Raw genomic sequence first — 21,599 nt, forward strand, 5'->3', positions numbered from 1 at the left:
CAGTGCACTACAATAAAACAATTAATTTGAAGACAGAAGTGTGACCTTTCAAGATCTTTTGGCCACATATCTAAGTCGAATTTTGCTTCACGTTTATACATGATTATTTCAAAATCCATTCATAAGAGATGTACAAAGCTATGGACCGGTCAGAATAAGTTAACGGACAGGAATGGACGGATGATACAAAACTAATATAACTCTTCCATTATTTTTTTCTTTTGGTGTGAGCATAAAAAAATAATAAGAAAATATATAAAAACAAACACGTCTATGATGCATTTGTTTTATTATTGACAGAATAACAGAAAGGTTATATTTCTATGCTATATTTTTATTTCCAAAACGACACTGAAAATCTGACAACAATAATATTGTTTTAACATCTTCTTTAATTATCTGATAGCATGGTTACATTCACAACAATTCCATTAAATAATGTAATTGCTTCGTTTTTTGTTCACATATTTCACGCGTCCAGCAAGATTTCAAAACAATAAGTGAAGGATCGCAAGAAGAAATGATACGAAAGACCCGGAAACTGAAAAAAATAAAGGGGTTCACTGATTAAACAATATTCATTCATTCATTCATTCATTCATTCATTCATTCATTCCATTCATTTCATTCATTCAAAACTTACTCAAAAATATTTATTCATAAGGTAGTCATAAATTAGTAAAATGTACTTTCAGTTAGAAATATTAATTCATAACTTTGCATTTTTCATTTATTTCTTAATTACTTAACATTCTTAACCAAGTAATATTCATTTATATCTTATTATTATTCGTTCCTTAGTTAGTTATACATGTATTTATTTATATTGAGTAATATTCATTAATTATTCATTGAACACGATTTACGAGGAAAAATATATCACCTCGTGGACAGTGTATACATAAGAGCCGCGTCGTTAAAAAACCAACATATAGTGCGTTTGCGACCAGCATGGGTCCAGACCAGCCTGCGCATCCGCGCAGTCTGATCAGGATCCATGCTGTTCGCTTACAAACCCTATAACAAGTAGAGAAACTGATAGCGAACAGCATGGATCCTGATCAGACTGCGCGGATGCGCAGGCTGGTCTGAATCCATGCTAGTAACAAACGCACTATGTTGGTTTTTATCATGGCGCGGCTAAAATGTATTTGTGGTCCTTCCCTTGTAACAATGACAACGAAAGGGCACATTTTAAAATGAAACGGACCTAAAAACGGACGTAACTTACTTATTACTGAAGCAGCAGACTTTGTGTCTGCAAGATGTAAAACACTACTGATGGTTTTTATGTATTCACCATGATGTTCAATCTCACTTCTCTTTCTTCTTCCTTGGCTACATGATGTCTAAAAATAGAAAAGTTGAACTTTAAGGGACTTTACCTGCTTTAAAACGGCATTGTGTGACAGATTTCATTTTCCAAATGGAGAAAATTAGCAGAAATATAAATATGTGCGCATGTGCAAGCTTGCCAGGTTGTAAATATAAATATGTACGCATGTGCAAGCTTGCCAGGTTGTAAATATAAATATGTGCGCATGTGCTAGCTTGCCAGATTCTAAACATCAATATGTGCGCATGTGCAAGCTTACCAGGTTCTAATTAGATGACATAAACACAATAAACATCCTTAAATGTTACAATTAGCATACAGAAAGCTTAATTCACAATAAAGCTTTGTTGCAACAGTAAAACAAAAACATATGAAAAGACAATATTTTACATGTAGTTGAAAGAACTTCATTAGGTTTTTTTTACATGATTGGACTGGTAATATTTTTTGAGATAAATGTTCCATTTCATGTAGATCTGGACCAATGACTTGTTTGCAAAATTTCAGATAATTCGCTCACTTTTTTATCCAGAATAATTTTTCTCGTTATAAAAAATAACATAAAAATTAGATTTTCAATTTATTTCAGGGTATATTTCTTAGTTATCCTTTGCAAATCTTTCTGTTTTAAGAGCCCCAGCTAATTTGTTAAAAATTTAAGTTTTATAGTTTAGGCTTCATGCCATTAAATGTTATGCTTATTGTATCGATACATTTACACATGTGGTATTTTAAATGGACAATTTCTTTTCTTTCGTTTAACATAGTGCAAAGCTAAAGATGAATTTTGTAACACATGACTACACGAAAAGTCTACGAATATCTGGATTTGCCCTCGTATAAGTCATACCGGCTTGTTCAAACTTAGGGCCTTGTGTAGCTTTTTTGGCTAATAAATTGCACTAATTCAAGTAATTTCATTTTATTACATGTGTAAAAAATTGACGGACATGAGGAAGTCCAGCTCATATTAATCCTCAATGTTCTTGGTTTCAAGAAGGAATCCATTAAGTCTAAACTTTCTTGACACTATCCTGGAATTCTGTTGTAATTATCAAGTTAACAAACGTAAAACATAAACACAAAAAGGCAAATAATTCTTAAAAGCGGTTGTATGACTGATGTATAGTTTTTTTTGTCAGGTCACATGACTGAAAAGGGTCCCTGAACGTCGTGGTATTATTACATCAAAGTGCATTTTTATTTGTGTTACTGTACATGTATACATATAGTTCTGTTATACTTACTGTGCATGAACTTGATCCCGGGGGACAAACAAGGACATCGCACATCAGAAACATATAGTCATAGCCATAAAATTTGAAGGCATTCATTGTTGCTACGGCATTCGTGTTGTTACCGTTTGAGACGAAATTAGTAATAAGTTCACTTATACTAGAGCACCTGAAAATAAGTAATTATAATTAAGAATACATGATTATTTTGCTGATGGAAAAGTGAGATTAAAGTAAACACAAATTAAAGTGAAACTGATATCAACTATCCACAATTTATGTCCAATTTGCGCAAGCTAGATGGTTCCCTATATGAGGGCCACAACTTCACCCGCTTTACTGTGTAGGGAGAACATTAGATTTGTGAATCCAGGAGGAGTGTTTGGAGAAATTTGAATTTACTTGAAAGCCTGTTAGGAGGACCAACTGCCAAGATATGACCAAACCTTTTAAAATGGCGTGAAAGCCAAACTAACATATCATAGCATGAGAGTAGATGGGGGTCTCTCTCCTCCTAAAAAAGCTCAATATGTAAAAAAAACAATGAGCATCTTTTAATGGGATACACATACATGGATATGGTAATCCTGGTTGTAATGCTCAGAATTGGAACAAATTGCAAAAGTATTAGGTGTTCGGGGGACAGATCGAGTGAAAGGGAATAAGGAGCCAAAAATTGGAAGCTTAATTGAAAAAAAAATCACAAAATTATCATTTAAATGTTAGTAAATAAATATAATTTTACTATTAGCAATATTTCTATGTTACTGTGTACAATCACGACCACATAAAAGTAAACAATAATTTAAACTATAAAAATCATCATGTTTTCTGATATAGTATACAAATTATTGTCCCATGAAAAAGGATGGCAAAAAACGGTAAACTTATTTGTCAGGTTTAATACTGGAAGAGGGTGGCGTAAATTTACAAATTTTCTCGGCTCTTTCCGTCAGTTTTCGGATAAGAACAATATCATTGATAATAGCCGTGATGTTCCGTATGCCAGAAGTCAAAATGAAATCCAAATGCCTATGGAACTTGTCATTTAACTGTGTTGGTTTTATTAAATCTAGCAATATTTATTATTCACATGTTATACATACCATGTTGAAATCAGTTCAATGGATTCGGAAGCGTGAACAGCTGTACCAGGATAAGCCGTGCAAGTTGTTATCTGTATCTTGTAAGATGCTAAAAATAACAAGAACGTGTTTGTTAAACACAAATGCCCCCGGCTCAGATTCTTGTCAGTAGCAATATTTAAAAAAATGTTACACAAGTTATATAGCTTAACAAAGTCATGGCATTTTGTAATTGTGAAAAATATAAGTTGCCAAGTCATTGCTCTGACTTGTGAAGTTGAAAAATATTCAACTTCATGCAAGTTATCTTCCTACCAAATATGAAATACATCTGTCATTAAATAAAGGCTGTATGGGCAAACGTGTAAAAATCTATTTTGAGCACTGGTGACCTTGACCAAACTGACCCCTAACTCTATCCAAAAGAAGAATACCATGTAAGTTATCTTCCTACCAAAAATGAAATACATCTGTCAATAAATAAAGGCTGTATGGGCAAAAGTGTAAAAATCTATTTTTAGCACTGGTGACCTTGACCAAACTGACCCCTTACTCCATCCAAAGGAAGAATACCATGCAAGTTATCTTCCTACCAAATATGAAATACATCTGTCAATAAATAAAAGCTGTATGGGCAAAAGTGTAAAAATCTTTTTTTAGCACAAGTGACCTTGACCCACTGATCCCTATCATGCATAAAATAAATACCATGCAAGTTATCTTCCTACCAAATATAAAATATATCTGTCACTTAATAAAGGCTGTATGAGCAAATGTGTAAAAATCTATTTTTAGCACTGGTGACCTTGACATTGGTAGCATTGACCTTGACCCAACTGACCACTAACTCCATCAAAGTTTATGTTTCTATCAATTATAAATAACATATGTCTATAGAATAAAGTCAATACACCTGTAAAAATGTAAAAATCTATTTTAACATTTGTGACCTTGACATTGGTAACATTGACCTTGACCCAAATGACCCCTTACTACACCCAAAGAAGGAGGACCTCCCTTGGCATGTTTGTGTTAAACTAAGACATCAACTAAAAAATAAAGGCTGTATGAGCAAAAATGTTTATATTTATTTTTTAAACCAGTGACCTTGACCTTGACCCTAGAGACCGCTTACTCCATAAAAAAATAGAGGACCATCAAAGGTATCCACCTACTAAATATGAAAGATATCATTAAAGAAATTAAGCAATTAGGAGAAATTTAAGATAAATCCAACTTGCCGAAATAGGTTAACCAGACAAGGCCCTATTTTCAAAAGGAAAATAAGGGAAATAACTGGGAAATATGGATGACACAGTTATATAACTTGGCAATATCATGTACTTTGTATTGATAAGTAAGTGTGGAAATTATAAAGCCATTAGTATAGATAGAACTTAAGATATTTCCAACTTGCCGTTTTAGGTTAACCATTATTCATTTTCTAAGTGCTGAAAAGGGCAATATCTTGGTAAATATTTAAGCCAGAGTTATGTAACTTGCCCAGATCATGTACTTTGTTTTGATTAGTAAGTGTGTAAACTTAGAAGCCATTGGTACAGGTAGAACTTAAGAAAAATCCAACTTGCCGTTCTAGGTTAACCTCGTACGGACAGACGGAGGGACGGACGGACGGTTCAATTACTATATGCCCGGGGGCATAAAAAAAAATTCTACATCAGTTTAGTGGTGTCTATCTAAGTATAACTTAAAACAATCATGCGAAGATCAGTGAATTTTACCCGGGGGGGGGGTCACAAAATTTCGACAATCCAGAGGTGGTTTGGTATGTTACTTGTTTTTCTGAGGTCACAAGCAAACTTTTTACTTCATATTCACTGTTTTGTCGTGATTTTTTCACTAAAAATCGGTCAGAAACGCATAGTTCTGCTACAAACAAAGTGTTATAAAATTATAACGGTACATTAGTAGCTGAAATGCAAAATAGCACTGTAAACTCAAGGTCGAATTCCACTAGTGTCACTCGCTCTTAAATCTTTTATAAATAGCATTTCTTATATACAATACAATAAGTGTTCGCACAATGCTTAACAATGTAATAATGCACAACCCTAGACGTGAACCTTGCTGACAAAGTTCCAAAACCATATCTGTACTTGAACTCTTGACAAAATTAATGGCACTAAACATTTGTAAAAATCGATATCAGAGTACATATTGTGCCACTTTCTGACCAATCAGATACCTGAAATTTCAGTTTGAGCTTAAAGTAATTGTTTATAACCCAGGATCCAGGACAAAACCATTCAACATTTTGGGGAATTTCATGCAAAGTATGTACTGACTAAATTGCGAATAGTTTAAAACATGCACAGAAAGGCACAGTTGTGCCAGTTGAATTTGGTCTGTACCGGTAACATTTGGCCATTGATTTCAAACCCAGAATTAACACAGAATGAGTGTCTATACAGACAAATCTACCTGGGTATATTATTGTCCAAGTAACATCCTGTCCAACAAGTGCTGACGTCGGGTTCAACGTGGATATGATGTCATATTCGGGAGAAAGAGTTTGTTCGTCTTGAAATTGTATTCTGAAATTTATAAAATAACCAATCAAGAACTAAACAAATAAACCTTGATTAGAAGTAGGGATGTGAATGCTGCGTAACAGACGTCTTGTACATGTTACACAGAGTTAAGCATTTTTCTGGGAGCAATACAAAATAAACCTAACAAAGAACCTGGGTTACATCAAATACATATAATTATAAAGACATTGACCTTGACTTAAAAATCACCAATAGTAACAGGGCAAGATAATGTCTTAACAGTGGCTGTTATGTTGACTGACTGTTTTATATGACAACAAAGGAAATTTCTGATTATCAGCATACTTTCAGTGCGCATGCGCAACAAGGTCTGTAACCTGCGAGGACCGGTATATACTTACGCGGCTGAAAAGTTATTGCTGATGGTTTTAGCTACACCACTGTCACTGATTTCAATACAAGTAATGTTAATAGTAGTAACTTGTTGTCCACCATATATTTGGCTTTCCGCCATGCCACTATATGATCCGTATGAAAAGTAAATAGGCTCGTCCTGAAAAAATAAAGTGCTCATTTTTTAATGCAATCTGATAAAAAAAATAGCTCCTGTTCAACGCTACGCATGCAAGAAATAACGTAAGTAGATCTGAACTTCAATCAGATTGTTTCTAGATGTTCTAAATGAACTGTAAAGTACAATTAAATCGAATGTAAAACGACATACTGGTATCTATCTGTTAAAACCCAATTTATGTACCGTAGAATCGTTTTATTTGCGTCAGATTATTTTCGCATATATTTGAGAATCATTTTTTTTTTTGCGAATTCATATGATTGTATAGAAATTGTGAACATTTTATTTCAAAAAGCAACTCTTTCAATTTTGAATGCGATGATGAAACGAAGGCGAGTAAAGCAACATACACCTATTATTTATTTATTTCGTGTATATAAGTTTACTTTTTTATTTTCAATGGTTTTATCCAAAATTAAATGAATTGATTTTCTCATCTTTGAATAAAAATCGATATGAATTAATGTTTTGTAATCTCTTGTATTTTAAGCGAATATCCGTCAATAGAATCAATAAGAAAGTCAGTACCTATGTCAAGTATAACCTGAAAACGAGGAACAACTTTCGTTCATCGTAATTAAGATATATTTCAAACGATTTAAAGAAGAATTACTTACCTTATTACAGGCAGAAACTAGGGCTGTTCCATCAGGAATGCTCCCAGTCACATTACAGTTTGTTCCATCAGCTTCTTGAATGGCAAAATAATGCAACGCCGCAGAATCAGTTGGTAGTCCGGATACTAAGATTGTGTTGTTTGGAAAACATTCTAAAACAAGAACGTGTTTGTTAAACACAAATGCCCTCGGCTCAGATTCTTGTCAGTAGCAATACTTCATAAATGTTTACCCATTCACTCAGTTATGGACAGAAAAATCACCACAAAATTGTAAACACAAGTTTTATAGCTTGACAAAGTCATGGCATTTTGTAATTGTGAAAAATATAAGTTGCCAAGTCATTGCTCTGACTTGTGAAGTTGAAAAATATTCAACTTCATGCAAGTTATTTTCCTACCAAATACGAAATACATCTGTCATTAAATAAAGGCTGTATGGGCAAAAGTGTAAAAATCTATTTTGAGCACTGATGACCTTGACCAAACTGACCCCTAACTTCTTCAAAAGAAGAATACCATGTAAGTTATCTTCCTACCAAATATGAAATACATCTGTCAATAAATAAAGGCTGTATGGGCAAAAGTGTAAAAATATATTTTTAGCACTTGTGACCTTGACCCAGCTGACCCCTTACTCCATCCAAAGGAAGAATACAATGCAAGTTATCTTCCTACCAAATATGAAATACAACTGTCAATAAATAAAAGCTGTATGGGCAAAAGTGTAAGAATCTATTTTTAGCACAAGTGACCTTGACCCACTGATCCCTACCCCAATCAAAAGGATGAATACCATGCAAGTTATCTTCCTACCAAATATAAAATATATCTGTCACTTAATAAAGGCTGTATGAGCAAATGTGTAAAAATCTATTTTTAGCACTGGTGACCTTGACCCAACTGACCACTAACTCCATCAAAGTTTATGTTTCTATCAATTATAAATAACATCTGTCTATAGAATAAGGTCAATACACCTGTAAAATGTAAAAATCTATTTTTAACATTGGTGACATTGACATTGGTAACATTGACCTTGACCCAAATGACCCCATACTACATCCAAATAAGGAAGTGTTTGTATTAAACTAAGACATTAACTAAAAAATAAAGGCTGTATGAGCAAAAAGGTTTATATTTATTTTTTAAACCAGTGACCTTGACCTTGACCCTAGAGACCGCTTACTCTAAAAAAAATTAGAGGACAATCAAAGGTATCCACCTACTAAATATGAAAGATATCAGTAAAGAAATTAAGCAATTTAGATAAATTCAACTTGCCGAAATAGGTTAACCAGACAAGGCCCTATTTTCAAAGTGAAAAAAGAGAAATAACTGGGAAATATGGATGACACAGTTATATAACTTGGCAATATCGTGTGCTTTGTATTGATAAGTAAGTGTGGAAATTATGAAGCCATTAGTATAGATAGAACTTAAGATATTTCCAACTTGCCGTTTTAGGTTAACCATTATTCATTTTCTAAGTGCTGAAAAGGGCAATAACTTGGTAAATATGAAAGCCAGAGTTATTAAACTTGCCCAGATTGTGTACTTTGTATTGATTAGTAAGTGTGTAAACTTAGAAGCCATTGGTACAGGTAGAACTTAAGAAAAATCCAACTTGTCGTTCTAGGTTAACCTCGTACGGACAGACGGACAGACGGACGGACGGACGGTTCAATCACTATATGCCCGGGGGCATAAAAACGATAAAATAATATCTAGATGTGCAACATTGTTTAAACGAAGTACAAACTATCCATGAAACAATTTTAGTGAAACGTAAAACGACTTTGTCAACACAGTAGTATATCAAAACAGGCGGTTTCGTTAATAAAAAACACACACACGGACGCACGCACGCACATACACACGAATGGCTGTCTGTGTACATGTAACTGTACCGATTGAATACTGTACCAATGGAATCGTATACAATTGTACACAGTAGTACACATACAGCGCAAATGACATAGGATGCTAACAAAGTTTTATCAAATTATTATATATAGTTTGTATTATTAACATTATCACTTTTTATTTACTTAATTTTTTATTTATTTATTTAATATTATGAATAATTAAATGTAACTCATACAGCTTAGACTCAACAACATTTTTATTCGAGGGGTGGGGGCAGGAGTTACATCGTACAACACAGTAAAGGTGTTTTGGCGACTTTACAGCTTTACTGATGGAGGAAGACCTCAGGAACCCTACCGTGCATTATTCCATGCACGGACAGGCACCATGTTTGAGCCTGAAAGAATTCAAAGACGCAGGCGGGATTCGAACTCACAGCGGCTTGGCCACAGACGCCAGGACTCAACATCTAAATCAACTAATCCATACTTATGTGCACCGAGTAAATCTTCAACAACGAGTGGAAATAAATACACTTACTATATGACAATGTGACGGAAGACACTTCGCTGAATTGCATCACCGTCATGCCAAGAAATAGTAAAAAGCCAGAAATATCCATGATTTTTCGTCTACAAATATAAATGTACATATCGTTGTTTGGTACTTAACGTTATAATTCTATCTACATAAGCGCCATGGTGTTGGGACTAATTCATCATGTACACATATATACGAAGGTGGTTGGTCTAAAATGTTTCTCCTATTCCTTAAAGATGTATGATGTATATATGATAAATGATTTGAGAAGGATAGTAAACTTCTACCACCACGTCAACATGTACCGTTATGTCACATCTCATAAAATGTAAGCAATTAACTTCCACACCATTTGATTTTCAAATATAGATTATTATGATATCCAATCTAGTCAGTTTATTTTAGCCTCGTTTTCATTTCGCCAATCGAAAATTCCTTTAAATTAATATATTGTACTCCATCTAATCTTGGTTTTACTTCCTGAGTCCAAAAACGTCATATCAAATCACTAGACAGGTAAACTTCGTCCAAACTGATTCATATCAAATCCTTATTGTGTTCAAAGTGACCAAGTTGTGTGAAAATAAAAGCGAAATAAAGATGTCATCATGCATTGTCGAGTACACAACTGATAGCACCTCGTCCAATATTGGTCTAATAGCTATGTACGAGTATTAGTCCAATAAAATTCAATATTGTACTCAGCAATGTCTAATAACTTCATTATATATTACGGAAAAGGTGTGTATAGAGCAAAGGAGCTTGATATTGTGTCAATAGATAAGAATTAAAGTTTAATGTCTACCCCTATTATAATTTAAATCTAATTCTTACTTATTGGCAGAATATCAAGCACCTGTGGTCTGGAGATAGACATAAAATAATACAACATAGATATGCAGAAATATTATTAATTCTGCTGCTATTTGGCATCAAAGTACAGTAACAGTTATTTACATTTTGTAGTCAAAATACTACTTTGTTTACATTTTGCTACTTTTCTGACATAATTAGCATTTCAAAATTAAGTTCTAGATTATTCAGGTAAAAAATTTGCTCTTAACCCATTATGTCTTATTTGGCCTTCCTTAGGAAGTAAAAATCACAGTCACAGTCAGTGATATGCATCCCATCTTCTGTAACAGTTGTAAAAAGCAAATTAAAATTAAAATAATTAAAAAACAAAACAAAAACGAAATACATGTATTATCAATATATCGCAAAATCATGTGACAAAGTGTTCCGGGCGTTTCTTTACTGTAGGTTCAACAAAGTAAAAAATATTAGTTGAACAAAGCATGACAGCACAGAATATGCCCTTATTGACACAGAACATGCTTGTCTCTTTATTATTTTTTTCAGCAGACCAAACGCTGAAACGTCTTTCAGTCAGTTGAGGAAAAAATAAGCCAACAACCGGTCCATTTTGTCCATCATTTCGAAATGTTCGATGTACAGTGACCAGATGACCATGTTCGAGAAACTCGTATATATATCAAATAATTGTTTTGTTGTTCAAAATGATATCATATAAATTGTAAAATTTGTTAAATCTCAAATAATAAATTTAGTAAATACAATGATACTTACATTTAGTCTAAGATCTTAACTTCACTGTGAGTGTAAAACAATGACCTACATGCCTCGTCAAATATTTTCTGTGTTTTCCATGAAATCACGAGAAAATCGTGCATTGAAATCTCAACCGGTTTATGTGGCTTATGCAAAGTGGGTACAGTAAGTATTTATGCGCGAAAAAATGTGTCGGTTTTTTTTTCTTCTTTTTTTTCAAATATTTAAAAGGACTTATATATTAAATTTATATAAACATCACATGCAGTATTATAGTTCCTTATAGTTAACTATTGAACAGGAAGAGAAAGATCTATAAAAGTTATTACAAATCATTTGTGGTAACTATTCATACATACTACATCATATCGGATCGGATCGCATCGCATATTATAACATAACATCATACATACATATAACATACACGCACGCACACACACATGCACACATAAACTGATAAATTTTAAAACTTTACGTATAGTATATCTAAATACGTATATAAGTTTATTTTGAATATTCCATAAGGCTATATATCCCATGAGGATATACAATGCATTATATATGGCAAGACAGTATATAGCATAAATGTACAAAACAATTTAAACAGCGGAGAAGGTTTACAAATAATTAAATATAAATATAAAAGAAGAATTACATGTATTTGCCCAAATTTTCCTGTGAGATGTACATGTACAGTATACAGGTTTACCAGAGGTACAAACAAAATGAAGACGCTGTCTTGCAGTGATCATTTGAAAAAAATTCTCTCACAAGTCGGGCTTAAAAGCTAACACAATGATATACAATGCACCCGACTTAAGCTTTTTTGTCAGATTTATTTTGTCCCCCGAATTTCAAGGAGAAAATTCCAAATTTACTAAAAAAAAATTACAAATAAAAAACACCATTTTTTATTTTATGCTTTTCAGTGGATTACTGATTTATCCGTGAAAATTATATTTGGTAATTTCACGGTGTCAAGGGTATACGCATCATTTCCGGTCCGTCGTAATTTTCATCCTGCGGCACACCGTATCTTTAGAAAAAACAAACCGAAAAAAACATCATGAGGGGAAAAACGCCCTGAAAGTCAATTTTTGAAAAAGTGTATTCAAAAAAAGTGTGTTCGGAATATAATGATCATGAACTTGTGTTTTTTGCTATTTTTTAAAAGTTTTTTACGATTTCTTTTTTTTAAATAAAAAGCGAGGGGCGGGGAAAATGAGTTTTTGGAAAAACTAAAAAGAGAAAATGTGTCAACAAAAATTTATAATTATAAAAATTAAAAGATTATATAAACAACTCGAAAAATTTTAAGCTGAAAAAAAAATAAAAAAGAGTGAAACGACCATTCTGGACCGATGGGGGGTCGCACCGAAATTGTCACGTCTTAGCTGACTTGCCCGCAATATGTGTTTAACCTTAGGGTAAAAAAACCTTATTTGTATATTTATTTTGCATCTAGGCGAGCCCCTTTTAGTTTAAATTTTAATTTTTTTTGAACCAGGGGAAAAATAAATAAAGCAAACCGGGTTCCTTGTGTCCCCGGCAAAAACCCGTGGACCACGGTCTATTTCAAAAAATTGGGAGTCGTATTTATTTTTAAGATCGGTTCGTTTAAAACCAAACCCAGAATGAAAATTTTGCTAAATTTTTGTACATGTAAAAAAAAAAGTTTTTGTAAAATTTTTTATATTTAAACAAAAGGTTAAATTTCACCTTTTATTACATACTTTTGAATATCTTAAGAAGTTTCTAAAAAAAGATTTTAAGCTCCTATCAATCCTGTTTTTTTAATTTTGTAAATTTATCTTGAAAATTGAAATTTCAAAAAAAAAAATTTGAAACTGAATTTGAAAATTACAAAATAAAATAAAGTTTTGGTTTTTCACGTTGTGAATTTTAGCTAAGAAGGAAATTTTTTTAACAAGAAATTACATTGGTTTAAATTTTACCCTATAAATTTTTTAAAAGTTATAAAAATTTTTGAAAAATTTCAAATCCAAAGGGATATTTGGATAGCGGTTTCCTTCAAAAATGTCTTTTAAAGAATAAGAAGAAATTAGAAAAAAATAAGAAGTATTAAAACACATTTTTAAAAAAACCGAAAAATTTAAAAAAATTTTTAATTATAAATTTGAAAAAATTTATAAAAGACTTATATTTAGTTGAAAAAATAAAGAAATAAAACTATTTGAAAAAGTTTTTGGAATAAAAGTTGGGATTCCAGGAATTTTGGCCTATCAAGGGAAGAATTCATTTTTACAAAAATAAAATTTTAAATTGGCTGAAATCTAACCAATTTCCAAATTTCAAAAAATGTCAGTCAACATTGAAATCGTCTCTGACTTGTTTTGCGTCAATGTTGTATGGATTTCGTTTTGGACCCCAAATTTAGTAAGTTTCCATATTCACATGCTTACCTTAACGCAATGCTCAGCCGTTTATGGCAGTTGTTTTTATTTGTTTTTTATGTGTGTGTGGCGGTGGGTACATTAAATGTCACTTTAATGTTGTTTTCTATTGAATGTCAGACGATATAAAAAAAACAACTAAGTGGTGTACCATCTTCCAACGACCAACTAGTAGTTTCGTCAATGCTAAAATCAACAGTTACTTTGCTCCTGGAAATGGCCATCCAATTTCTCGATAAACTGAATTTTCTCATGAGATGCGCACTACTTTCCATCGGTTTCTAAAGTGTCCTGTTTGAGACAGTTAAAATATCGCCTGTGAAGATTGACTAAATCTCTTGTTTTAGCTCAACTATTCGAAATATAGGGAGAGCTATTGTAATTGTGAATTTTGACAGAACTATCGCCCTTATTGAAAAATCTTAAGGCTCTTGATTTACTATCAAGCAGCGCACTGGCTGTTCTTAATAGATAAGAAGCGAGATTTAACATTCTCTTTCGTTGACTTTCTCTATAGTCACTAGTACTGTAAAAAAGTTACAGTTCTCGAATGAAACATGCGAAAATTAAGTTTAATCATCGCGAAGATTTTAATATTTCGATTCGCACGAGGATTTAAGTTAAGCATGAGACAAATTCAATGTTGAATGGCGCGAAAAGTATCTTGCGAGAATGTAAAATCTTGCTATTTTATCTATAAAATACAGAAAGGCGGACAAAACTTTTAGAAAAAAATAGTGCATGTCAATAGCAGTCCTTTAAATGTCCAAAGAAGGACACCGTATATTTCATCTGTACATAATCCACGTAGAAAGTAACGGTTATTTAAAAGTGTCTCCTTACTGTAGTGGTTGATTTGGAATGCTTTTGTGCGTTAACACGCTAGCACCAACACGTCAAAGCGCCAAACGGCGCGTTGTCGGGCATTCATCTTGTCGTCCTGTCGCTAACGATGTACGCCAAACGGTGCGTTGTCGTGCGGCTTGTCGCAATGTCACATTGTCGCTAGGTTCAAATCGAAGGATTGGCATATAAGCCAAGCGAAATGGCGACATCACGCCACACGACCACGGGCCGTTTGGCGTGCTTCACTAGACAGGACGACAAGACGAGAGCGCGACAATGCGCTGTTTGGCGCTTTGTCGTGTTGTCGCTAGCGATAACGATACCGACAACGCAACGCGCAATGTACCAAATCAGCCACCATATCTTACAGACGTAAGAAGACACTTTTTGAATAGCTCTGCTGGGTGTATGGTCGTATAATAAATAATACAGGGAGGATAACTCAAGCAAAAAATTGCCACCTTTCTTAAATTTAGAAACATGCGTAAGTTACGTTGCCCTGTCAATTAGTTAAGTAACTAATATTCAAATGTAAAAAAGAAATACTATTTTAGAAATATGAGCTTTGGCTTGCTTGTGTGTTGTATTAACAAATTTGAGAGTAAAAGTTAAATTACTGATATCAGCAAATATTATGCAATTCCCGAGCCCAAAGGAAAGTTGAACTCCACAACAGACATAAAATGCAACTGCTACGAAAGCATAGAATTATAATTTATGATGCATTTGGGCATATTAAAGTATCCTACGAGCAATAACTGCCGTATGCTTTATGAAAAATTGAAAAGCATTGACAGCCATCACTCGAAGAATAAGTAAAACAACCCAGCGTTCTTGAGCAAGCTTCCAAGTTTTCCATTTTCCTAGCTCCTTTTCTGAATGTTTTCACATCTGTCAACACTTATTTTTTGCCTGTTACAATCCTCACATAAGTTTTCTTTCTTTTAAAAAGGTGTATGACTAACAAATCCAAATCATATCCCTCTGAATCTTAGACAATAATTTTCATTCATGAAATACACAACTTTAAAAAATGGCTGCCGCTTACAATTTACAAAGTCAGGTCTAATATAAATTCGCAGTAAGTAACAGAAATATGGATGGATGGTTGGACTTTTTCTCCTACAAGAATTGTTTGTTTTTATTATTAAAACAAGCAATCATTCATATTTTTTTGATAAAATGAATAAATATCAGCGTCATTTAACGTTGATTGGCGGACTTATTTTTCAGCTCAAGACTTCTTGTTTTTAATGAGAAATTCCGACTAAATGGGGCTCTCAATGGGGGAAACAGTTTTAATATTAACGTTAAAATTATGGAAATTTCGTTTTAACTTGTTTTTAAGCATAAAATAAAAAGAAAATTTGTCTGTTTGTTGTGTAAGATGTAATATTATTTCATCTCGTGAACTTTAAAAACAGTATTCTCACTCGTGGCTACGCCACTCGTGAGAATACTGTTTTTAAAGCCCACTTGATGTATTAAATTTCATCTTACACACAAACAAACAAATATCCTCTATATATGCATTGTACACTTATAAAAAATATCATCAATTGTTTTATTTATATTTATCACACACCCGTGCCGATTTTGCGACTCCGTAAATATGGTATTGCACGGCCGTGCATATATTTTGACGTGACGTCATTAGCGTTATACAAACATAGTGTAAAGACGCGCTAAATGTTAGCGTTATACTATAGGCGCGTCAATGAAAAATGACTCTTATTTCACTTTAAACGGTCTTTATTTTGGGTATGTGATAAATAGAATATTAAATTCGTGTAAGTTTATTACTGAATTTATTGCACTCGTTGAATAAAATAATATTATGCTCGCCAGAGGCTCGCATAATATAATTTTATTCAACTCGTGCAATAAATTCAGTATTGAACTTACACTCATTCAATATCCTCTATATACATATTAAAATTTCAGTATGCCCTTAATTTCAGCTGCAATCCTCCCAAGCCGTGTCCATCTTAGTAACACTAGTGGTTACCTTTGACAAAATTGTTACAAGGAATATTTTTTACCCTGCTGTTATTACAGTAACTACGAAGCAAAATGACCGCTTGCAGTTTTATTTTCGTTTTGTCTTCATCATAATTTTAAACATGTTTGTTTGTAATAATTTGAAATCAAAATTTCATCTAAATTCAAACACCTATACTTAAATGCTTGATACAACAAAATAGATAAAATATTTAGGTGATTCTTATCATTTAGATGTCCCTAAAGAAACTTAAAAGTCGTTTACAGGAACTCAACCACTTTATTTTTTTATAAAATATTCCTTGAAAAAAAAGTTAACAGAGATTTACACGATAAAAATAATACTTAGTTATAGAACAGTTTATAATCCTCTATATACAGATATAAAATATCGGATCAGATATCTCACATTTACCAACAACATTCATATATTTATATTCAAATTTCTTGCGACAACAAAATTATTCATGGTATTACAGACCTTCTATTACGTACATGTTCACCTTAATACAAATCATCAATTTCATCATTAGTAATATCACATTTTCACATGTTCCCTTTTACCAGCTAATAAATACACTGTACACTTATTTTAATTAACTAGATATATAGTGCCATAGTGACATGAAATATATTCACTATTCGTATTCATGTATACCCTACTGGAAGTACATGACGAGCATGCGCGTTCTTTGTCCTCGTGCAAAGCTTGATTTATCTTGTTGTTGATGTTCTGCTACTAGGTCGTATGATGCCCATGAAATCCTTTCTAAATCCTGACCCAATCAGACAGTAAAGTAGGAAATTTACACCATTGTTCGCGTACATCATCACGTGAAATGGTATCCGGTAATACTGCACGTGCTCTGCGTCAATTATGTCGTCTGCGTCCGGTGATGACACGATAACGTTAAGGATAGAAAGCGGTGCATTGCACACTATGAATGTCACTGTAAGTATAACAATTCTTCTGGTAACAGTTTTCAGCATTTTCTTACTTTTTCCGGAAGGCTTGTTCTGCCTCTGGGCGTGTAGAGAAGAGCTACGCTTCTGAGCAAGACATACAACTTTGGCTAAGATAAAAATATTACACACCAGCATCAACAGAAAAGGCACAATGAAAAATAAACACAAATCGATGTAGAACCATTCATAAAGGTTCTTCCGGTATATAGTATCAGTTAATGGCCGGCATTCATTCCACGCCTTGGTTGATGTAAAAATACTGACAACATCCACTCCCATCAGCACAGGGAGGTACAGTAAACATAGAATAAAACATACCACGCCTGCGAAGAAAATTATGAATATATCACTGTTACAGTAAAGTGCAACTACATGCAAAACAAAACAACAATATGACTTAAGATGTTTAAAATGGTGAATTGTCTAAAAGCATTCGGGTAATATCCATTAACAAATTTGTTCAATTAGTTACCATATTTCTTCCAAAGACTGCCAAATTGAGAGTTTTATAGAAGTTATCAAGCAAATACATTAAGCGCAGTAATTTGAAATTAGTACCCTGAATGTAAATGTTGGCTTTTGCGCCAGAATTAACTCATAAAAAATCATAAATATGACACCCATCTTCACTGGAAGACGGGAGATCCCTCTTGGACAAGAAACACAAATTTAATCTGTAAAAGGCGCAGGCTCGGTTAACTGTGTCTGTTCATGAGGGACGATGGAAATATGTACCGTGTTTTGTACCCTGAGCATCGGCATAAACAGTATTGAACCTTGTTGATCCCGAAGGACAAAGGAAAATAAATAACATCAAGAGTAAGTACACCAGAGTATACGCTCTCTTCCAGCTAAGTGAATACGCTAATGTTGAGGAAGTGAACAATAGTGAAACATTCGGCCGATGCGCAGGTGGGTAACCAGAGTACAAAAATAGTGAATAATGAATAAACGAGTAAATATAAATGTGAAAGTTACCTGACACAACAAGGGCAGTGATCGGTCGACAAGCTACATTTATCTTATGAGGAATCCACACGCTGAGGGCTCTCTCAATGGTAACCGCCACAAGGATCCACGCTGAGAGCGAGGGCGTGAAAAACGCCATAAAGTAGAAAAACTTGCACAAGAAAGTCCCTTCTGCTTTGACGTCAATGTGAAAGACATAGGTGATCCAGAATTCGAGGGCGGTAGTCAGAAGAACTATTATGTCGGCAATGGCCAGTGTTGAAAGGTAACGTGCTGTAGAGGTTTTCCGACGACGACCTACCGGATGTAAAAAAATAATATAACTATTATATAACACATACCTATTAATGTTCCAATCAATAAAGATAACACATGCTTATTTTGTTGTAATCAATTAAAATAAAGTATTCAACTAGCCCTAGTGGTTAAAGCCGCTGTTAGATCGACTCCCGCCATGGTCAATGGAATTCTATAAGTGATGAAACTTTCAGATAACGTACGGTTTGTAGGTATACACATATATCTACACATGCCTAAAACTGCACTTTAGATCTTGGAAAACTGAATAAAGAGGTGAAATATCGCAAAATATTAGTATATCAATCACTAACGATGATTATCATCATAGGTCTACACGTTCAGTTGTATCAATTTCCTACGATATGAATTAACACGGTGATAATAATATTAATAATAATAATAATAATAACAATAATAATAATAATGATAATAATAATAATAATAATAATAATAATAAAAAAAATAATAATATCAAAATAAAAAATAGATAGATAAGTAGATAAATAAGCAAATAAATAAATATCGCCAAATGATAAATATTTTAAAACTCTTACCTTTGACCCATACCAGTAAAGAGAAAATATTGCCAAGCACACCGAGCACAATGATCGGTGACAGGAAAATAGCAACTATCAGAGTCTGCCACAGCCCTTTCTCTCTCGAACTTCCATAATGTTCAATATCAGAGATATTTCCAGAAAACGGTTGAATTTCTATCATATCGAAACTTGTATCATTCAATAACTTAATTTGACGATGATTTTGATATAGTAGGTATGTGTTTTTGTATGGATGAAACCGCTTTTTGACGTACAATAACGCTTTGTTTAGATTAAAACGAGTTATAACCGAATACCAAGTAGGTGTACTCATCACGATTCGGATATTAAAGGGGCTTCGTGTAATGTGCTAATATATGTGTGTTGATCTGTCCATTCAAATATAAATTAAATAAATTTATGTGGCATACTTCAAGATGAGTAAATTAATTAACTGTAATGTGACTGTGAAATGTAACAAATACACACAATCCAAACGGCAATGTATTTTACATTCAAAACATGACAAACTTGACCATTATCAGCACCATTAAAATAATAAACTTAGGAAGTAAGTAATATTTCTGGACATCTGGACATGTTCTATGCGATTTCCGTGGATAGTGAGTGCTACCGCGGCTATACTCGATCATTTCATGTGAACACTCCACAATATTTTGCTAATTTTATTTATTTTCATTATTATATATATTTCATTAGTGGAAGCGCGCTGATTTCAGAAAATGTTAAAATTTACTTTACCAAAAGTTATATAATAAATAGATTTGTTGTTTGTATGGTATAATCTAATCTAATTAAAAAGTGTTCATATCTTTCCACAACACCATGTTTACCTAGGGTCCCTCAATGTTTTAGTATTCATTTCAAAACGCGTCGGTACAATTTCTTATTAATAGTAGTTTTGCAGTTTCTTAATTGCGTGCTTCCCCTTTAGTATATCAATTTACAGATTCACATCATATCCACTTACAGAGGGAAGGTTACATTTAAGGATAATACTTCAAACCTACTAACAAATATTGTTATGATGATATCCGGAAAATCAAATTGAGCTTTGTTGTAAGTGTTGTTTTTTTTTGTGATTATATAAAAGACGCGCATTTTTCTCCATTTCCGGAAGTTGTACTTCGTGACCTTTCGTGCAACACAACTGTCTTGTTTCACATTTATAGGAGTAACTTTGTTAGGTTCGTAAGTATGAGATTAGTAAGTGAATGAAATATAATGATATATCATATATAAGTATAAAAAGGTTAGTGACTATGTATTAAAGTATAAAATAGCGTTCAGAATAACGATAATTTCTTGACTATTGTGTCCTGTTAGGGCCATCGCGACACACACATTACTCGAAACAACGAAAAACACGAAAATACGATGGTGAAAAGTCGAAATAACGAAAACACATTGGTGAAAAGTCGAAAGTACGATGGTGAAAAGTGAAAATAACGAACCACCGATGGTGAAAGGTCGAAAGTACGATGGTAAAAGGTCGAAAGTACGATGGTGAAAACACAAAATTATATCGGCTTTCCACCATCGTGGGTTCGTTCTATTCATATTAAAGAGTTATTTAGTTACTGTCGTTACGATTGGCTATTGACAGATTCCGATATGTCAACCGATTGAACAAATAATGGACACAAATAATGTTATGTTATAAATAATTTTCTCGTCTTGGTCGTATTTTATTAAAGATATTATATATATATAAAGAAACAATATGGTGCATAATACAATTGTATATCGAAACTTCTGTGAATGAGTCACTTCCCAATTTTTTAATAAGTACAAGTACACAATAACTAACTATCTTTTCTCAGCCAACCAAAACTACTATTAAGGCATTAAAACTCAATAAAAATAAGTAATGGAGTCATTAAAATGAGATCAAGTTACTGTTTCATATAAATGACTACCAATTATGCGGTCGTAACTTTAATGCATTTTGTACAATCTCACTCGATATTAAAGAAATATTTTTTAAAAGTTTCAAATATACTATAATAATGACGTACTTTTTTAAAAGAGTGCGTGAAATTATACAGCAACCAGGACGATGTTTTTTTAGGAAAGTGTCAAGTTCTTTTTACTTTCGAGTAGAATTCTTTGGATCATTAATCCTGGAATAGCGAATTCAATCCGCCATCAGATAGGATGAAAGTAAAATGTGTTCAAACAAAAAGAGAGAGAGAGAAAACAA

The 21,599-nt window shown here is 33.1% G+C and overlaps 2 protein-coding genes across 2 annotated transcripts; both read right to left on the reverse strand.

Moving 5' to 3' along the window:
• Positions 1–313: 313 nt before the first annotated feature.
• Positions 314–11,488, reverse strand: LOC132753515 (uncharacterized). Its single transcript, XM_060743995.1, has 9 exons — positions 11,359–11,488; positions 9,769–9,860; positions 7,361–7,512; positions 6,571–6,722; positions 6,099–6,211; positions 3,678–3,765; positions 2,584–2,740; positions 1,232–1,349; positions 314–541 (listed from the first exon to the last, which is right to left on the reverse strand). The coding sequence occupies exons 2-9, from the start codon at positions 9,848–9,850 to the stop codon at positions 489–491; spliced, it is 915 nt and encodes a 304-aa protein (XP_060599978.1). The 5' UTR covers positions 9,851–9,860; positions 11,359–11,488; the 3' UTR covers positions 314–488.
• A 5,186-nt stretch (positions 11,489–16,674) lies between these two features.
• On the reverse strand, positions 16,675–19,676 carry LOC132753516 (galanin receptor 2b-like). Its single transcript, XM_060743996.1, has 3 exons — positions 19,391–19,676; positions 18,546–18,833; positions 16,675–17,890 (listed from the first exon to the last, which is right to left on the reverse strand). Exons 1-3 carry the CDS (start codon positions 19,554–19,556, stop codon positions 17,316–17,318), a joined length of 1,029 nt encoding a protein of 342 aa, XP_060599979.1. The 5' UTR covers positions 19,557–19,676; the 3' UTR covers positions 16,675–17,315.
• Between the last annotated feature and the right edge of the window lie 1,923 nt (positions 19,677–21,599).

The sequence above is a fragment of the Ruditapes philippinarum genome, unplaced genomic scaffold (assembly GCF_026571515.1).
Source record: "Ruditapes philippinarum isolate M1 unplaced genomic scaffold, ASM2657151v2 ctg5198_1_1_1_1, whole genome shotgun sequence".
NCBI lineage: Eukaryota > Metazoa > Mollusca > Bivalvia > Venerida > Veneridae > Ruditapes > Ruditapes philippinarum.

Excerpts from the sequence above, each read along its gene's own strand:
- LOC132753515 (XM_060743995.1), bottom strand. The coding sequence starts at position 9,850 with ATGGATATTTCTGGCTTTTTACTATTTCTTGGCATGACGGTGATGCAA. Across the intron at positions 6,212-6,570 it reads AGCAATAACTTTTCAGCCGC|AATACAATTTCAAGACGAAC; the intron begins GTAAGTATATAC and ends TATAAATTTCAG. Across the intron at positions 3,766-6,098 it reads TTGGACAATAATATACCCAG|CATCTTACAAGATACAGATA; the intron begins GTAGATTTGTCT and ends TGTTATTTTTAG.
- LOC132753516 (XM_060743996.1), bottom strand. The coding sequence starts at position 19,556 with ATGATAGAAATTCAACCGTTTTCTGGAAATATCTCTGATATTGAACAT. Across the intron at positions 18,834-19,390 it reads TTTACTGGTATGGGTCAAAG|GTCGTCGTCGGAAAACCTCT; the intron begins GTAAGAGTTTTA and ends TACATCCGGTAG. Across the intron at positions 17,891-18,545 it reads CACTGCCCTTGTTGTGTCAG|GCGTGGTATGTTTTATTCTA; the intron begins GTAACTTTCACA and ends TTTTCTTCGCAG.